Source organism: Aptenodytes forsteri, unplaced genomic scaffold (genome assembly GCF_000699145.1).
Source record: "Aptenodytes forsteri isolate BGI_AS27 unplaced genomic scaffold, ASM69914v1 Scaffold15, whole genome shotgun sequence".
In the NCBI taxonomy this organism is placed as follows: domain Eukaryota; kingdom Metazoa; phylum Chordata; class Aves; order Sphenisciformes; family Spheniscidae; genus Aptenodytes; species Aptenodytes forsteri.
The window spans coordinates 7932243-7953428 of record NW_008795129.1 but is presented as its reverse complement, the minus strand read 5'-3'; the positions used below and the strand labels follow the sequence as shown (position 1 = coordinate 7953428).

Here is a 21186-nt window from a genome sequence, read left to right as displayed (position 1 = left end):
GGCATCCTGAGTACCAGTGACCTCAGAAACTTTAAGCCAAAGCAGCTACTAAAAACTTTGTCTCAGTCTTAGCTACAGAATTACAACTATAACATAACACAACACCATATGATATCATATTAATTGCTGTAGAAAATAGTAAATCCCTAGTTCAGCCCATTTATAAGAGAACCTCCATTTGACTCTAGCCCACTTAATGATATACACTAAATTAAGGTTTCATAGATAAAGAATGCTATGTTCTGCTGAAATCAATGAAAAAGCAGTTTGATAGATGGATTTCTTAAATACCTTCATTTAATTTCAAACATAGCTATGGATGTAACATCTACATGCTTTCCAGTTAACAATCATCTGTTTGAGTTTGATGCCTGTTTGCAAAAGGGATGGAAAGGGAGGGGCACAAAACATAGTATGCGAAGATATGCCTATTTCCCCAGGTAACTACTATACCATCTAGACTCACCAGTACAAAAATTAAGTACTTGACCAAATGAAGAAAACCAATTCACATTTAAGCTGCCTATCTCATTATGTAACATTCATATAATGTCAAACAACTAATAAGTTTTCTCTATTTGCAGCACTTAAACATAATTTAATTTTGATCGGTCAGACAGAAAGTAGTGTACTTTGAATTACTAAATATCCCTTTTCCCAGAATTAAGGAATTAGCAACTCTTTCATAGATGACTAGACAACACACCTCTTGGTTTTAGATACAGTTGAGCTTATCTGTCTAAACTGTCGCTCTGGACAGGCAGGACTGTGCAGAATGCTTTTAAGTAAAAATTTTAAGTTGACATTGAAATGCAAACATCCTCATTCCAATCTTAATTTTCACTTGGTGGTTTCATTTTCTCCTAGAAAGGAGAAAGGGTTTTTACCCCTCAAGAAAAGGGGACTGACCTTAAGCGTCCCATTTCCATAGTAAATGCTCTAATCACTAAGCTATTGGGGATGAGCGGAGGAGAAGATTTGTATTTGCAATGGTCAAATTTGCTGTGCTCTACGTTGAACTGGACAGGGACTTACTTTTTTTAAGCTGTAGTTTTGGACTTAAGAGGCATATGCATTGCCTAACTTCTCTTAGATGCGAAATACTTCTGTGGGGTTAAGCCAATTACAGAAGAAATTCTGGCAACTGCACATTTAAAACAGTTGCTTTTATAAATGTAAGGGAAACCCTAACCATCAGTTACTTCTGTGGATTTTTGTTTGAATGATCTTCAGTAGTTGTTACAGGAAAACGATGCATAGCAGTTACCCTCTACTGGAAAGCAAGTATGAAGACTTGCCAATAGAAAATGTTTTTGTTGCTTACTACTTGTTGGCATTTTATTGTAGGTTGTACTGTGCTACCATCATTGTCAGTCTCCCCCAGAAAAGGAGAGGTATAAACTATCCCCTCGCATATATATACACACACACAAATGTACATATATATATATACACATACATATGCATACACAGTTCAAGAAAAATACCTACTAAATAAAGCCAGGACTTTGGTTGCTGATGGAATCCACCAGGTACATTTCACCATAGGTGGAAACTCTTCAGGTTTTGCAGGAAACAGGCGTAAAGAAATAAATTGCAGTAACCTGTCCACCAGCTGCTTGAACCTCCTCTGTGAAATCCTAAACCAAACATGCTACAGTTACTCTCATGTGATCACTATCCACACTACAGTTTACATTATCAGATTTCAGTGTTATTTTTTTAAAAAACATGTTTTTGTCCTATACATAAAAACAAAACTCCAAATATAAATTTGAAGAAGCATGCTTTTAAATACTGGCACACAGCAATGCTCTTCAGTGCACCCCTAACTATGCTTTGTAATGTCTGTGATTTAAAAAAAAAAAAGTCAATAGAATCATTACTCACTCTTGACTTTTAGTAAACAAAAAGAAAACAAAAATCCTTAGCTATTTCACTCCACAATCTGAATACTGAGGAATTCTGATTTTTTTATTTTCAGATACCTGGTCCCATTAAATAAAGAGTGGAAAGTACTTCATACACTTGTGACAAGCGCACATTTTAAATTATGTGCTGCACCACTTCCATAACATCGCAACAATACACATATGTGTAGATGTATTCAAGCATCCTTTTCTAAATAAGAGCTCTCCTATTTTGATGGTTTAGATTTCTAATACGTTTTAAGAATAAAAACATCAATATGCCTATTGCATCCTTAACCAAGAGGATAAACCTTATTTGTAAACACTGATTCAAATGAAATCACATATTACCACAATTTTAAGCAAATGTAGACATATTATAGGGTGGGGAGAGGGAAATATAATTTCCATCCTTGCAGAGAAGAAAATCCTTTATTAACAGATTCCCTAGGAGATCAGGGAATTGTGAATAAGGCCATTCAAACTTTTTTTTTTACCCCAGACTAAGCTTTTTGCACAGTCATTATAAGGAAGGCAACGTGCATACCAACTTAAAAGCCATTCTTTGGGCAGTTACCCCCATATGACTTTATTAGTGAGATGCTATTAGGGTTATTTCAATTAATTAAAAATCTAATGCCCTAACTATATTCTCTCACTACCTCTATTACACTACGAAGCACTACAGAGCAGGGACTCGATTTCATTTGTGGTTTTCATACAATACAGTAAAGTTACAGTATCTTTTGCAAATTATGCAAGATAAACCTTTATTTAAACAAAGACCATAAAGATGCTTGTATTAATAATACTGTTTAAACATGTATCTAAAAAATTTACATACATAAGTTATTTTGCATGTGCTACGGAAAAATAACTTACAGAGGTTATTTTGCAATTAAGGCTTTTTTGCATAAAGTTCTTAATTTTTATACATTATATACAATTTGCATCTATAAATCAGTATCACTTAGTGGACTATGTCCAAATGTACTTTGAAAACAACAAAAACAATCTCGTTAGTCAATTAAGTTAGCTTTCATATAATTTATAAAACAGTCAACATCAATGGAAATACAGTAACAATTCTAATCCTAAAAATGGAATTTTTTTTATTTTTTTATTTTTTTTACTTTTTATATACAATTTGCATCTATAAATCAGTATCACTTAGTGGACTATGTCCAAATGTACTTTGAAAACAACAAAAACAATCTCGTTAGTCAATTAAGTTAGCTTTCATATAATTTATAAAACAGTCAACATCAATGGAAATACAGTAACAATTCTAATCCTAAAAATGGAATTTTTTTTATTTTTTTATTTTTTTTACTTTTTAGACCAGTGCACTAGGAAATGATGGTCAGCTTCTGTTAAGGCTGCTATCTGTCTTAGCAAGTGAGCATAGATGACATAAGTAGAAGTGTTACTAAATTGAGGATTCTGAAAAAGATTAAAAAAATGTGTTAGGTTAATAAACTGCATAAAGGGAAAAAAGTCATTAGGATTTTTTATGTTTGTCGTTGCCAATACAATTACGCAGGAAAGGAATTCACAAAATTGCTGTGACAGTGGTAAAACTACGAAAAAAATGATTTGCAACTTCTAGTCAAATAAAAAAATACATAACTTCTATATTGTAAAAGTATGATTTTTTTTTTGTTTCAAAAGAAAGCCCACAGGTAATAAAGGCAGTACTCAATATATTTTTCTGGATTATCATTTACTGTGTAGCACATAAATTACACTCCTCTGGGTGATGTGCTTTCCATCTCAGTAATAAGGACTCTCACAGCTCCTGTCTTCCCGCACATCAATCCAAACTTATTTTCTCTCATACGTATGAGTTCACACATTCCCACTTTTCAGCAGGATATATTCCTTATAATTCACAGCTCGTATACCACCCCAGAGAATAAAACTATTGTCTCAAAAAATTAAATTACCATCTGATCTTCCCAAATAACAGCAGAAACCTCTCCTTGTGTGGAGAGGTGTTATCTACACTGGCAAAATTTAAAGGGGAAATTGGCTACAAATGCAAATCAACTACAGTAGCAAAGGTAATAGGTTAACACAAACAGAAATCAGACAATGTAGCCTGTCAGATAGACTGGAGAGAGTCTGCTGGATAAAATGCAACACTGGAGAAAGTTACAGCAATATCAAAAAGTGCATATACTGAAACTTTCTGGAAAGGTCAAAGTTACAGCATACCAGTAAAGCAGATCTGGGAATAAGGAAGAAATAAGAACAAATAGCCTGCTAAAACATTTGTTCTTTCAACCCACAAAATGATAGGAAACAATTACATGTCTAACTGTTAGTTCATAGTTTTAATCTATGCAATCTTTCCCCATCAACTATCTTCCATTAAGCTCCCATTCCCATCATGCACACCCTACACTTCTTCCATATTTTAATACATTCTTATAACAGGAAATTAAATGTGAAGTATCTCAGCTATACAGAGTATCTTGTTTGCATAGTATACTGGTTTATAGATTATAAGTTAAGCAGACATATACTTAAATAAAAATACTGTATTGTTCTTACCTGTAAAAGTATACAGTATGCTCTAAGATCATCTTTTGTTCGTGGCCTATGAATGAATGAAATAATAAGCAGAACCATATGTATACATCGTATACACACATTAAGAGTCATGAAATCACGCACCCTACGATTTAACTTTGCTTTGCCAATACATGTCGAATACCATATTTAAGGATCTTCACTGCTTTCAGAAATTGAAAAGGACACTTAAAGATTCTGACTGCTCTCTAAAGGCAGTAGCATCTGCCTTTTGTGGCATAACACAAGAGAGAAGGCAAAAAAAAAGTCAGAATTGAAGAGTAAGAGGTGTTCCAAAGAGGTAGTCCATGCTGTTGTCTATCTCAGGTGACACCACAGAAGAGTTTATTTGCCCCACCTTAAATATTTCCTGCCAGAATTCTCCATACACTTTTACCACTGCAGCCTCTGTACTTCTTGCTGTTTTTCTGCTTCAAGGCTTTTAGATAACCACAAACACACATGCAGCAACAGCGCAGAAAAGGTAGTATAAGGTGGAGAAAGGAATAGCCAAGGGCTGGGTCACAGGTGAGTCACAACAAGGCGCTGTCTCTTGCTGTATTTTTTTGTGAATCAAACTATGCATTCTCACTTCTATTACTTCTTGCTAAAATGTTGTCATCTCCAAACCTCCTGCCTTTGGGCTATCCCTTTCTGCATCCAGCACTGCCCTTTCTATGCCATTGCCACACATGAATGGTATTGTGAAGTAAACTTCGGATCAAGGAATTAACTAGGTTAAAACATGTTAGTTGCTGTTGGGGGTGTGCGGGGAGAATATGATTTACTCTAAAAAAAAAATTTACTCCTTAATTCATCTCACAGTTCAGATGCCCGAAAGATTGCCCTGGAAACAAGCAGCTGAGATTTTGTGGGGAAATGTATGGCTGGGTCTGGGTCTGCCTCTCAGAGGTTCAGTGTCAGCTTACAGAGTTGAAGATATATTTCAGCAAGCTTGCCTGCCAAATGGAGACAAGTTGTATAAGTTGTATCAGAACATTTTCTTTCTTTGGCTAAAACAATAAAGACAAAAAGCGTATCAGTTGTAAGTGCTGGCACAGCACTAATGCAAACGCTTGTTATAATTACCCTTTCCATTCTTGTAGCAGACCATTAATTATTCCTTTTAGGACTGACTTCTGAACATCTTGAGGCTATGGAAAAAGGAGAGGAAAAATCATATCTGATGTAATTATACACATTCTATACAAGATATTGTACGAACGAGCAAGTTTGTTTTGCTTGCTATTCAAGCCAGCTAAGAAAGCTTTGTGTTACGATGCTGAGCTCCTAAGCATCTTTCCTCACAGACTATTAGCTGAGGCCTGGAGTTGTGCCAATGGTGGCTTTCAACACTTTAAACAACTTTAAAACCGTAAATATAATTTCTAAGTTACTCCCATCCTTTGTTTACTAGGCACAGTACCTACTTTTTGCTACCCCCATCCTCACATTTTCCTTCTTGCCCACCATGCAGTGTCCCATCACAGTCACGTCATATCTTGCAAGCGGTCTTTGAGATCTACCACAGTATAAACTGTGCATTACTAGTAGCAAAAATTTCCTCCTCTTTCACTAGAGCAGTTTTCATGATTCTATGGCAGTTCTCATGGGACCATTTTAAGTATGTTTTGAGAGATTCTTCAGAAATCATGCCTATCTGAGAAAAACTTTTGATATAAATTGCTTCTTAGCATATTTCTTTGCTGAAGTAATTGTTACAATGTTTTAAAACATGAATTCTTTTCTTCTACTTACAGTATTTAATAAGGCATCATAGACAACATTCACAAATTTTGCATTGATTCCAGAGTCCTCAATGGTATTAAATGGAGAATTGGTATCTTTCTGTAAGTTAGATAATACATGAAGTATTTTGGTTTTGAAATGTTTTGAATATTTTAGCTGTCTTTGAAAACAAAAGTTTAACAGCAAGTTTAAACAAAACACATACAGATATAACTATTTATTTTCCTTATCAAAACACAAGAATCTAAGTTGCTTTTATTAATATGTGAAAACTGAGGCTAAACAATATTAATCTTACACAATGGCACTATGCACATAACTCCACTACCTCGTCGTTCTATTTTTAAAATGTAAGAGGGTTTCAAATAATGAGTTACATCAATTTTCCATCTTTCATCTTTGTTGTCGATCCATCATAATTTTGTTGCTCGTCTGATAAGCATTCAATATTTGTTAAGTGACTAAGAGTCACATGTTATTTTGTCTAGGTTCAGGCCCTACTGTCCATATTAAATATCATAAGCACATTTTGCTCTGTAACAGGCAGGAAATACTAATTTAGCATGAATTCAGAAAGTTTTCACACGCAAATATGATCTTTCCCAAGGAAAACTGAGTAGAACAGCTATACTACCTGAGCCCATATCACATGTTTTTTTAGGGACAGGGAATTTCTGTTTCCAGATTTGCCTGGGCCTTCGTATTAGCTCACTTTTTTAAACTGTAGTTTGTGTATAAAGTATCTACACAGTCATAGTGTCACAAAACAAACTACATACTGGAATTTTAAAGCTCCACATACACTTGAAATACAGTTGCTTAAACTGGAATCAATAAATCAATGCAATAACAGATTGTCTACCAAAGGCAGGTGAGAACATGATAAAATGATCTTAGTGGCCTTGAGTAACTAGCTGCAAGCCTTTAACTGATGTTTTTGTAAACATGTTGAAGATACAAAGCACTGTAAGTACTAAATAGCATTATGAATTATTTTCTACCTTAAATGCAGCATTTATCTCCAGGAAAGAATCAAATGTTGTAGAATAAAAATCATGTACAGCTTTCCAATCTCCTGATGACTTAGCCTTTTCCACATCATCCCTAGAAAGAATATATTAAAATATTGGTAATATAAGGGTTCAATCTTCCCAACCACTTAGACTTTAGACTGCACTGTAACTCTAAGCTTTCCTCACTAAGCACACTTAGAAGACAGACAAGTATAATATCAGTATCTTTCTAACAGCTTCCTTGTCATTTTAAGATCATAGTATTACAAGAGAACAAAAGCATAGTTTGTGTTTGATACATCTGAGCAATGTCTCTTATTCAGAATGTTAATTCATGGTGTCACAGTTCAGTATGTTAAGACAAATAATTAGCAGAACAGAATTACGCTGAAGATAGATACACTGACATGATAAAATTTCTGAGACTAATTTAAGTATGCAGGCTCCTAAACTAGTCAAATTCATTATCATTTGTACAAAATTTTATTTCTCTTCAAGTTTTTCAAATAAAACTTAATCTTTATATGCAGCTGTACACATTCCTCAAGGGCACAACAAAATCTATGGATTTACTCTTAAAGTTCTTTTAAGTATTGGACCTTAAAGCAAGTATCTGTATATGAAATTTTGTATAATATCATACATCTAAAAACAAACAAACAAAAACCCCAACCAACCTTTGAAGCAGAATTTTATTTTGGCTATCTACAATGCTGGTGATGGAAATCCCAGTTTGCTCCCCCCCCCAGTTAATTTCTTTGTACTAGATATTCAAAGTTATCAGTGGGACATACAAAAAATGCTAATGAGTTTTTAATACTTTACTTGAAAGAATAAAATTCTTGATAATTACATAATTAGGTAGCAGTCAATAGATACAAACAAAAGTCTGAATTATGGAAAAAATTTCAGCTCTTCAGATCACCTGAATAGCAACAAAGGATCACCTCTTGTCAAATTCTCTTTTATACCTGTTTCCTCTTCCACCCAATACACACACAGACTAATCAAAAAGCATTCCTTTTCCTCACTGAATGCACAAAATTTCAAACACAGAAAAGAGCAATGAAGAATATATGCTCATATGCCTCTTGGAACAACTGTGATTTTTTTATTTTTTTCCCCATCTGTTTGGAAGGAAAAAAAAAAACACAACCAAAAAAACCCACGACAAATCGGGCTTCTTCCTAGGAATACTTCTCCCCATTTCCTGACCAAGATTATCCTACTGTAACACACTCAAGGATATTACAGCAGCATAAAGCTGCTCTGTGGGTGCTAAGGCAAAAAAAAAAAAAAAAAAAAAAAAAAGAGCCACACTTTCAATGAATTAGTAAATACCCCTCTAAGAACACATCCACCCTAAAGAAACAGTCTGCCAATATATGCTCACATATTGCAGACAGAACCCCCTAGTGTAGACATACCTTATGCCATTAGTTTTTCAACAAAGTTATGCCATTTTCTCAAATGGCAGTGTCAACATCATAATTTTTGGGAACATAGCTACGTTAAGTAGAGAAAAAACATTCTCTATTGCCTTGTGCCCACAGCGAACCAAGCAAAGCCAGCAAAACTTTGCGGTGTAGACCTGACATTAGGGAAACACATTTAAAAACAATTTAGGTGGTTTCCCTGGGGACTTCTCCTAGCCTAGCTAAGCTGATCAAACATCATGTACCGAGTATCATAACAGTGCTGGAAGAAATCTAATGCAGATACAGTTTTGATTAAGGGTCTGTACTGATCTGGAAAAACGGAACTGGAACACATGACACTATTTCATATCAATTCTACTTTCCTTCTAGCTAAATCAGTGTTACGGGGCAGCAGCATAAATATTGTCTGCGCAGACTCTTTAATCTTAAAACTCTTTTTACTTAGACAAACTTAAAGCATAGCACCTCTCATAGAGAAGTGCTAGAAGAGCTTACGCTTACACTGCTTAAAATTGTGGTCACATAAGCAGCAAGTATACATGAAAAAAGAAATAAGTTTTTGCCATAAAACTAATATTGAAAATTAAAGCTCTCTAACTTAATGCATTAAGAAAGGTCATCTGTACTTTTAGCCAAAGTTAGAAATAGTGCAGTCCATGTGATCACCGCTCCAGGTCCTCAGATATGATGTTATACATTTAAGCGTCTGATGTACAGTGTTTCACACAAGACTGAGAATGCCCAGTACTTCAATGGACAGGACACACCATAATTGGCAGTACAAAAAAACCCCCTAAGATTGAAAGGGATTTTCCAGCCTACATTAAGCCATACATATTTTTTTCCAAAACTAAACATCCACTGAATGTCAGGAACTTAATTTCTATCTCTGAAGTACAAGCTTTGCCATTTCTTGAACAGAACAACACTTCAAGCCAGACACAGTATTTTGATAATTTTCACAGTAACAGAGTTATCAGTCCCACCATCACAACCAGACTAACAACTACTACTAGTCAGTCTTACTGAACTGTTCTCTTATTTGAGATTAACAAAATCACATGTGTGAATTAGGACAAAACAAAGAAAGTCCAAAGAAAGAAAGTACACTTCTAGAAACACCAGTGTAACTTACTGAAAATCTTTCACAGTTTTGGTTCGGATGGGAAGGGAAGGTTCAGGAGGAATTGGTGCTTTCAGTTCTTGGGGTAGTGTATCTATAGAGATGCGCTGCTTTTGTCGTACATCGAGGCAAATAGGTGGTAGGTCTCTCACTTATTAAAAAAACCCAAACAAAACCCCAATAAATACAATGCAATCAAATAAATAACAAACAGTTAGCTAGTAAAATATAGATATATAGAAACTAGGAAAAAAAAAAAACCCCAAACCTCACACTGTCTGTTTCTACGTCTTTAAACCCCTACCCATCCAAGTACTTTTCTTACCATGTACTCATCCCAGACAGGATGGAAACTTCCACTAATTGAAGGGAAATAAAACCCTATAAACAAAAACTGGGTCTTGAGTTTGTAACCAAGTCTTTGTGAACACAGTGCTTCCTTCTGCCAATAGAGGGAGAAAATTGGCCAGTCTGTCTCCTATCTAAGGCTTTCTGAAAGACCGGAGTCTCTACTATTTTATAAATGAACTGCTGGACAAAGTTGCAAACAAGTTATTTGTCCATTACAAAAACAAAGAAAACCAAGACAGATTTTCACAATTGAATGGCTGGCATACTGCTGACAAAAAAAAAAATAAAAAAAAGCTGGTGATCTTTATTCCAACTCATTATTAGGGGAAATAGCAAAATATTGTACTTACATAAGATGCACTGGTATTTCATCAGTAATAACACACTGGTATACATGCAGCAGCATTCACATCACACAAGAAAACCTCAAGCTCATATATAATTTCATTTTTAGAAAAGCGCTGCAGAATTTTCATTAAGTCTATTTGTAGCTGTAGATGCTCAACCTTCTGAACGTTAAGCCAAGTGCCAACCACACCAAAGTCCAACCATTTTCTGACATACAAGGACAAGTCTTCAGTCAGTTTTTCTACACTGCGATATATAATTTTAGCTAGAGCTGACTGTGGATCATCTACACTCTCCTAAAAGAACCTCTCCAAAATTGAATGGCAAATGCAAGTTTTCCCATCTTGCAGAGAATTACTGTTGAAATGGTAGCATCTTTAAACATTTTTTTCCAATAAATTTGGCTGCCTATTCTAAGTACAAATAGCAGTGCTTTATATTTGATTTGAGAACATTGTATAGGGTTTACGTGGCAAGATTTTGGCAGCAGGGGGGCTGCAGGGGTGGCCTCTCTGAGAGGACAGACGGGGCTGCCTCTATGTCAGACACAGCCAGCTCCAAAACAGACCCACCACTGGTCAAAGCTGAGCCCGTGGGTGATGCTGGTAGTGCCTCTGTGACAAAATATTTAAGAAAGGGTAAAAAACACTGCACAGCAGCTGAGAGAGAGAGGAGGGATTAAAAAGAAAGAGAAACCACCCTTCAGACACCCAGGTCAGTGGAGAAGGAGGGGGGAGGAGGTGCTCCAGGTACTGGAGCAGAGATTCCCCTGCAGCCCGTGGAGAAGACCATGGTGAAGCAGGTTGTCCCCCTGCAGCCCATGGAGGACCACAGTGGAGCAGATACCCACCCTGCAGCCCATGGAGAGCCCGTGCCTGAGCAGGCTGCTGGTAGGAACTGTGGCCCATGGGGGATCCACACCGGAGCAGTCTGTTCCTAAAGGACTGTACCCTGTGGAAAGGGCCCACATAGGAGCAGTTCTTGAAGAACTGCAACTCATGGGAAGGACCCATGTTGGAGAAGTTTCTGAAAGACTGTATCCCATGGGAGAGACCCCAGGCTGGAGCAGGGGAACAGCATGAAGAGGAAGGAGTAGCAGAAATGGAGTTTCATGAGCTGACTGCAACCCCCATTCCTCACCCCCCTGAGCCGCTTGGGGGAAAGGAGGTAGAAGAGTAGGGAATGAAGGAGTGAAGTTGAGCCTGGGAAGAAGGGGCAGCAGGGGGAAGATGTTTTGAGTTTTGCTTTTGTTTTGTTTAATTGGCAATAAATTAATATCCTCAAGTCAAGTCTGTTTTGCCTGTAATGGTAATTGGGAAGTGGACTCCCTGTCTTTATCTCAAGCCATGAACTGTTTCATCTGTTTCATCTTATTTTCTCCCACCAAAAACATGAAAAAAAATATTCCAATGCCGTATACACAAACATCCATTTTACTGACAGTGTCTTCTCAAATATCCTTAAAATGCTTTTTTAGTCTGATTTATACTGCATGTTCTTAAAAGCATTTATATGAATTATAATGTATGTTTGGGATAAAAGACACTGTATAAAATAAAAGTGTCCTCAAAAGTCAAACATATTAAACCACAATCCTCTATGAATTATCTCAAGAACCCTCTAAGCCTTTTCGCTACAATACCAAGAGTTGCTGTTTTTTAAAATTAACTAAACATCAAAGTAGTATCACTACTCAGCTGCCTACTCCATTTATCACAGCAGGGAAATACTTGCTAACAAAATCCCCAAAACCCAAAGGCAGATTCTTTTCACTCATGCTAATGACAGAGACACTGTCATTGTGACTTAACTCAGTCACCATTCATCAGATGATAATAGATCAGAGCTGCCCTCAATCCCCTGAGTATGGCATTGATTATAGATACGAACCTTGCCCACAGCTGGAATTTAAAGCTATTTAAAGAGAAGAGTAGTAATTTAAAAAACAAAGTGGACACATAGATACTAAATTAATTCAAGCCAAGGTGCCAAACAATCCTGCCATGCAAGCGCTCTGCTATTGCACATCATTCTCTGAAAGCAGGATGGACTGACTTAAAAGAAACTATGTCTTTTTTTTATACTCTGAAGAAGACAAGTCATTTTAATTTAGCTCTCATTCTGTCTTCTCAATTTTAAATGGATTAAACATTGAATTATAACCAGCTGAATACACTGAAATGAGGAAAATATTCTCTCTGCATCTGCAGAAGAGACAGCTGCTGACAGAAGCTGTTTCTCATTTCAGTAAATTGAGGCTGCAGGTGCTAAGCTGGTAACTTGCACCCTGTCAGTGATGCCATTTTCTTTGAAATATACACAGCTTAAATTAGATATACTAAATCTGAGTTTTAATAATAAGTTTAATAAATACTGTCAACTTCAGTATGTTTTGCCATAATTCAAGTTTATTTGTAAATAGATTTATTTGCTCATCTGACATTCAGAAATATTAATTAAGATCTGTCACTTGAGTTCCATTGAAGAGAAACTTGAAACTTTATGTATTGAGTTGATAAGAAGCAATAACACAATGTTACAAGACAAGAAAAAGCAATCATTTCTGGCTGTTTGCCCAGTTACATCATGTAAAGAGACTCAGCAATGCATGACTGCTTAGGGAATGATGAAAAACTTTGAGGAAGAAAATCTCATTGATACAAAGCAGAATTGACTACTACAAGGAAATTTAAGGTGAATGAATTTAGAACAGCAGGTATTTTCATGGTGACCAACACAGCAGATGAAAATTTTCAAAGTAGGTAAAGCAAACAAATCTTACTTGTATTTGTGACATTATAAAAGAACTAGAACAATCTAGGTCCTACATAGATCTCATACCAAATCATTGTTGCATTAGAAGACTTGTAATATAAGTTCAATCTCTGTGGCAGCTATATAGCAAACAAACATCACCCTAGCTTTCATGCTGTATTTACCAGCATTACCTTTTCCATGCTTTTGTTTTGCAATGAAATTAACATTCTTTGAACTCAAGCCTAAAGCATTACCAGTATATGCGCATATATATACACACATTCAGAGAGATAGCACATGTGTAAATAAACTGAAAAAACCCCACCAATTCCTGAATTCCAGAATAGCGAAAGCATTTTTAACCGAGAAGTTTGTTTTAATGATTATTTTTTCCATAGAATACACATATCTCCTCAAAAAATGTTGAGTGCACCTTGGACTGGTTTTATATAGGCAGGTTACCCTGATCCTGAAATTACCAGGATATCTGCTCAATTTTACCCATTGAGCTCAATTTCAAGAATATATCCTTGACTATAATAAATATTGCCATGCATTAATGTGGTGAAAATTAACAGCTCAGTACTTATGAAGCAGTAATTACAATGTGGACAGTATCACGTGCAGCAACAACTGAGGGCACTTCAAGAGAGAGAGGTGTTTAGAGTTTACCATTATCAGATACAAGAAAAGGGGGGAGGGCAGATTTCTTCTGTTTAGTGAAATGAATTCTGCAAAAGGGTACTGTATTTTTCACATTGCTTGGCCCAATACTAGATTTAATTTTACTTTGTTCTACATTTTATTAAGCAGCAGGCTTTCTTATCATAAGATTATATTAAGAAACTATTCAGACAGAAGCTGGACAGGAAACAATTAAGGCTTAAATAATGAAAGACAGTAGCTTGGAGTCTATGAATCAACTGCATGCATGTTTCTGTTAAAAAGGCTAGCAGCTGAGTATTAACATTGACAAGAGTTCACTTTTAGCTTCTGAGGAAAATAACATTATCCAAGAAAGGCAAAACATTTTATTTCTCTGAGGACTTTCCAACAATATTGCAATTGTTTACATGCAATTCACATACGGAGACTTTTCTTTAAAAATATATAGGTGAGAGCAATGGCCACCTGAAGGTTGTTCTTCCAGCTTTGTTAGCTCGCCCTTACAGCACTTTGTAAGAATCAGCAGAGCTCTGACATGCTTTGCAGCATCTTCTTTTTGCCTCACCCCAAGTATTGCCCTCAAGAACACCTCTTCTACCTCAACTCCGGTAAGTTATGCAGCAGTGGGAGAATTCTTCACTGGCCATCTCCAGCCACCTTGGTTTCCTTTGTGTAGTACAAAGTGACTTGAGCAAAGTACGAAAACTTGTCCGAGCTGTCATTTACACATAATTGCCTTCTGTGTTTCAGTGATTGCCCTTTTTTTTTTTTAAATAGAAAGCACCTCCTTACTCTGTAAAAAAAAACTGCTTTAAAAAAAAAAAGTCTTGCATTGACTTTTACTTTTGCAGTACAGCTAGCAAGGATACAAAGATTATTTTAGTAAGGATCCAATCCTGCAAGGTATAAGCCACCTTTTTCTGCACAGCTTTGAAACTGACAATACCTGTCCATAGTTTTGTTCCAAACTCACACTACTGAGATCTCCTAATTAATGCAGTGTCTTTCTAGCCTCGAATTCATTGAGTGCTGTAAAGACTCAGAGAACCACAGAATAATAAGGCTGAGAGGCACCTGCTCAGAGGCAAGATCAGTACAAACCTGACAAATGTTTGTACAGCCTTTTATCAAAAGTCCCAAATTACTGAAATTCCATATCCTAGCCCAAAAATCTAATAAAAATTTCAGGTCTAACCACAATGTCATCTCATCAGGCTTCACGATTCTAGCCTACCATACTGAGTATACAGCTCCAGTTTCTCTTTTCATCAAATTATCGTTACCTCATCATACCACAACCACCTCCCTTCTCACCTTTAAAGCTCTTCAGAACTTACCAATCTTTGCCTGTGATTTTTATTTTGTGTCATCACTGGCCTTCACCTTCACTGAAAAACAGCAACTCTCAGCAACTGTCTCTCTTAAAAGCCCTATGCTTGCCTCATCCCTGCCATCCTTCAGATGGCGACAGAAAAGTCTTCTCCACAAAGTTCTGACACAATTTCTAGAGAAACTGCCATCTGACTGAAATTAGACAAACAGTATCTGCAGATGGCCTACTGAATCTGTAACTGTCTTTAAAACTTCAGATGATTATTTCATCATCCAGGTCTATTTCTTTTTCTTATCCAACTTGTGTCTATGACATAACCTCTATAGAGGATGGACTATCATATATTTCACTGCCTGTACAGTGTACGGCACAGCATAATTCAATGAAATCTAGATTTCTAGATTTTCTGGCACTACCACAATACAAATATTGGCAGAACACTGAGCACCTTCTCAAATTGGTAACTAAGTAACACAGGGCTTTTATTCTCTTACCATTTTTGATGTTGGGTATAACAAGTTGCGTAGGCGAATTTCTGTTTCCGATGCCTTCTTTCTTTTGGTTGATAGTTGTGATGAAATTGCTGAAAGTGGAAAACTGATTTTTGGCTCCTCTCTCCAACCCCTGTAATTAAGATGACAGCATCTTATAAAGGGCTAATACATTACTGTAAGAGTAATCTTACTCATGAGCTATTACACAGAATACTTAAATATCTTTTATCTTGAAATCAGATTGGTAATAACTAAATAAGACATAAATAATGATTCTGCAAGTTTGTTTCAAATTGAATCAGGAGAGATACCATAAAATTCCTTTCCATTACATTCAAAAACTCAATTTGCAGGATATGAAGATATCCTTAGATTACTGTGAGGAAAACACAATATGATTAGAATGCTTTCAACAATATTCTAACTTTCTGTATCCTAATTGCTAACTATTTTTATATTCCTCACTACATCCAGCTCAGTTTAAACAGATGAAAGTGTCACATACTCCTTTTTCCAAATAACCCTAATATACTGAAAGTAGTTTAGACAAATTTCCCAAGACTTGAAACATGGGGCCAAAAATTCTATGTGAGCTAACCTGCCTAACCTGCTAATAAAATTTAAATACTGGCTGAGTAAAAACCCCAGTGATTCAAAGTCATCAGCTGCCACTGAAGAAAGGCTAGCCAACAAACATTTGTTAACACCGTGTTAAAAAAACCTGCTTGAGTACCTGTATGTGCTGCCACCAAGGAGTCTGCACAAGCCTTTGCTAAGAAATGTTGAGTGCTAATGTGTTTTAACAGTGAACAGAAGTGAAATCACACAACAGAGTTCCAAAGGATTGTGCTAATCGGTCTGTTTGACACTGAGTGCTATTAGATATAGTTATTTACTCTGGAGAATTTGCAAAGCATAGGTGGGTTAAGGGGCTTGCCCAAGACGACAGAAGTCCCATGATGGAGATTTTAATTTCCATCTCAGCTCCAAGTCATCAGTTGATATCAGGCAAAGGTAGATCAACTCAAAAAATTATACACACTCTCCCTGCACATCATGATTTTCAGCCTCACATTAACCTAAAGATTTATTTGCTTGATATCTGGTATCTGCGCTCTCAGTTAGAAAAAAAATGTTTTCATGCAAATCAAAACTGTAATTCCCCAAACGACAATAAAAATTCTAGAATAATTAACGTAATATCCTATCAATTTTTTTAAACCCATACATTTCCCTTTCCCCTTAAGAGTTGTAAATTTGGACTAAGACATGCAGCCAGAGTTCTGAGGAAAGCACTTCACTTCCACCACAACATCCTGAAATACCACCAGGAGGGTAATAACACAGCCCATAAACCTGCCATGCCGCAGTGTACGCAAGCTGGTACACTGCCAGGAATTTTAAATAACTGTGGCACAAACAGCCATTTTTCCATGGCTTATAACTCAGCAAATTATAAATTTGAACAATCAGCAGGACTTCTGCCTTTAAAAATACCAAGTTTCAATTTCTAGCTCCAAATTCCTTGTATGCAACAAACATTCAAAAATAAAATGTAATTACCACTGTAATTGTCACATTAACTTTTACTTCTATTCTATAACCTTTGAAATATCATTAAGATGCTTCTTAAAAATCACCTCGCACATGACTGGAGAAAAACAGACCCTGAACAAACATGGCAAGACATGATTGACTGAAAGAGGACTTTTAAACAAATCCAGATCTGAGGGAAATCTGCTGTGTCACAAAATGTATGCTCTAGCTAGAAAACCTCTGGAGCTTGGACTAGTCTAATTATGATTAATAGGGAATAGATAATCATAGATAATTGAGAAGAGGAGCTTTTATGAAACAGACTATTGTGACAGCCTTTTTGACTGACTCAGCTTTCTAGGTTTTACTCCAGCCATGCCACTGAAATAGTATGGTTGGACAGTTATTTAAAAAGATTCTTCTTAATGCCACCTCCCTCAGCAGTGACCAGAAAGAACAAAAATTGCACGTGCTATTTAACTCCATCATCCTGCTCCAAGTGCAGTTCCAACAATATTAAACAAACGTATGGACAAAGGCTTTACTGGAAAGCCCTGGAGGAATACTGGGAAACTACATGCTCATTAATGAGGATCTCTGACATCTCCTGGGAGACTAATCTAGGACAAGTGTACAGCACCATGTCATACTTACAAAATTTTGTAGGAGGTCAGTGAGCCTCTAGAGCCTAAGACTCTACACACATACTGCCATCAGAAAACTGAACCCCCAGATAAAGAATGAGGATGCTTAAAGGGAGTAAGTACATCAAAGCAATCTTTAATCCTCTTTTTTAAGAGCATATTAATAATTCAAAACTCTGCTGGCTTCTTAGTGGAAGTTTTCCAAAGCATTAAGCCCTCCATAAGACTGGAGAGGTACTAGCATTATACTTCATAATACTTCATAAATCTATGCTTTCCGTTATTGAAGTTAAATTAGATGGTGAAAAGAAGTCAAACTGTTTGCAAAGAGTACATACAGAGCGCTTTCTGGGAAGAGGCAAAAGACCATCTAGAAGAGTTTCTTGAAAATCCTACTCTTTAGCCCTGACACAACTCACTCGAGACCCGTATGTATGTGGCAAGCAAAGACCAGTGAGGAGTAAAAGGTTTTCTTCCCTGTGCAAGAAGACATGGAGGACAGATTACCTAAAGGCAGCTGTCAATGCAACAGCCTAGTCAAGAAGTAGGATTTTCCCTTCCATTCATATCTTGAAAGGTGTAACATAGGACTGGTTTAGCTTTACAGAAGCCTCTACTTGTTTCTGCTTACTAGGGGGCAAGTTATTTAGCTTCCCACAAGTCTCTCTTCAGAATCTGAATACTGACCTCCAAACCATCACCTCTTATGCATTATTTCTAATCACCGTTTGGCCCATAAGAGAAGCCTGAACTCCTTGCAGCAGCATGTTAATTTATTCATGGACTAATTTAATCTCCACAACTTTCCTTAGAAATAAAAGCAAAAAAAAAAAGTAACCATTCTTCCACAATTCCACATGGCCCTTGGCTAGGAAAAGCCACAGTATGAATGACAATAGCAATAGTCACATAATCCCTTTATTCCAACTTGAAGCCAGCTTAAACTTGAGGTGAGACATCTTTCATGCACATGCTCTTAGGAGAAAAAGGATACCATGGTTATCTATTGACTTACTAAAATTCTGACCTTTTCCACAGCTATTGCGGAAAATGGAAACTGTTTAAAGGATGTGTCACACCTTCACGTTGCCTTCGAGGAAGCTCTAGTCATGCCACATCAGTTGCACAAATCTATGGTGGGTCTTTAGTGCACTGAAGAAAATGTCAATTACACAAAACCTGGGGAGATGTTCTGAGACAAGGATATCTGAGGCTCACTTCATATAAAGGCAAGGTATAGTATCTATTTCACCATAGTCATCATGTGATGGCTATAAGCTTAGAAATAACAGGCAGAGAGAGTAAATAGGAAAATTAAGGTTATCTGGAGTATCACTGTATTTGTATCAGGCATGTATTTTTAAAGGAAGGGAATTCTAATGGGGAAAAAACCCATGGATAAGCAAAGATTTTTTTTTTTTTTTTTAAAAGACAATAATTTCCCCTTTTGTCATCACATCATATTACAAACTTTTCCCCAGTTTAATGAGGAGGAAGCTGATGAGGACATACTTCTCTCTTTAGAAGTGTTTGAGAGGATTTGATTAAGTAACACTCATTTTTTGATGTTCAATCAGAGCTTTTAATACAAGAACTTGTATTAAAATCATGCTATATATGATGAATCTCACAACATACTTCATGAAGCCCTGGATTTAGATGTGTAGGTTGGTCACAACCAGGGCTTAGCAGACCAACAGTCCAATACCTTCTTTACAGCAACTTATAAAGGTCTTGCAAAAAGCATACCTGCATTCCCTATTTGGTATATTTGGATCAAAAACTGCATTCTGTTACAAACAGAGAAATCCAGGGCTATGGAAGTATCTATTACATCTGTCCACAAAACTCTCTCTGTAACATACTATTAAAACCCATATGCAGCTCTTTGTAAATTCAAAATCCCACTTGGGCATTTGACAAGCGATCACACCTAGCTGGATCCGAGCTCCTCTGTAGCAGGTCAACTTAGGCAACTTATGCCTGTGGGCAGCAGTTCAGAGGTACATGAAGGATGTCCAGCTACAAGCAAGTTCTCCTGATTCTTAAAGCAGTGGGAATTCTACCTGGCTGCCGAGTTGCACATGTTTTTCATTAGCTGAGCTAAGCCTGACACGTTTTAGACCAGCACTTGTATCTTTATTCTAAGGGACTGGCACTTGCCATTCAAAGTCTGAAGCGGAGATTTTCAAAGCTACAAGTAACTCCTGGGCACTTGTCCATCACAGACTTCTCGCACCAAATCTGTATTTGAATCACAAGAACAAACACATTCTTCCACATTCAGACAGATTCGCAAGGCTGAAAGTCTTTCAGAAGATTGGAACATTGTAGGCAAAACACAAAATTGGCAGAATTGCTCCAAGGAGTTTGCAGTTTGCCTACGATTACTTCATTTAACATTACAATTATTTCATGACAATCATAAACATTAGATGCTCAATCTTTTAAACTCAAGTTATGTAAAATGATAAGTTCTAGCAAGTCAGGTACTTATCAGAACTATTGAATTAAAATCTCATAACTGTATTACTACAGGATTGGCAAAATTTTTGCTCTGTTGTTGGACTGAAGTAAGTTACAGCAAGCTTTATTTAACATTGAGCTATGCAAGATATTCAACTCATGCCAGGAAAATTCTATGTTTCATAATATTGTATGGTCAGCAGAAAGAAAATCTTAACTCCAGTAAAATTAAAAAACTCAAACAAGGTTTCTAAAATGAAATTATTCTGGCAAATATCTTTCTCACAGTTTTTTACCCGTGTTAACTCATTCATCAGTTATCAAAATGTTTTGTCATTTTTGCTTCAACACAATGTAAAAACCGGAAAAGACCTTTTAAGAGAAAGTTAAAAATACAAAAGTATTTTCCAGCTAGCTCTCTCGCTATTAAGTGCTGAAACCCTCCACCCCCGAAAACCTTTAACGAACATTCACAATGCTGCAAACCCTCAGTCATGACTAACCCAAAAGAGCAGACCGCTGTAAAATGTTAAAGAACTATAAGTAGACGGAGAATTTATAGCTTCATTATGTCACTGCTTACAGATGCACTTGTTATTTTTAAGAAACTTGAATGAAAGCCACTCAACGGAAAAGAACATGAAAGAAAACGAACATGATGCTCCCCCACCACCACGAATAAAGCGGCAAACAGAGCAAATGACAGCGGGGACGGCAAAGACGGTCCCGCTCCCCGGGGCCGGGGCCCGGCGGGAGGCAGCCCGGGCACTGACGGGGACGCCG

At 36.6% G+C, this 21186-nt stretch overlaps 1 protein-coding gene across 1 annotated transcript in view; it reads right to left on the bottom strand.

The window, feature by feature from the left end:
• Window positions 1-21186, bottom strand: part of HECTD2 (HECT domain E3 ubiquitin protein ligase 2) — a 42641-nt gene that overhangs the window by 20259 nt on the left and 1196 nt on the right. The window contains 8 exon segments of the mRNA XM_009278014.1: window positions 1492-1640; window positions 3244-3353; window positions 4467-4512; window positions 5574-5638; window positions 6243-6332; window positions 7235-7337; window positions 9821-9959; window positions 15758-15887. Of these exon segments, the coding sequence (XP_009276289.1) occupies window positions 1492-1640; window positions 3244-3353; window positions 4467-4512; window positions 5574-5638; window positions 6243-6332; window positions 7235-7337; window positions 9821-9959; window positions 15758-15887 (832 nt within the window).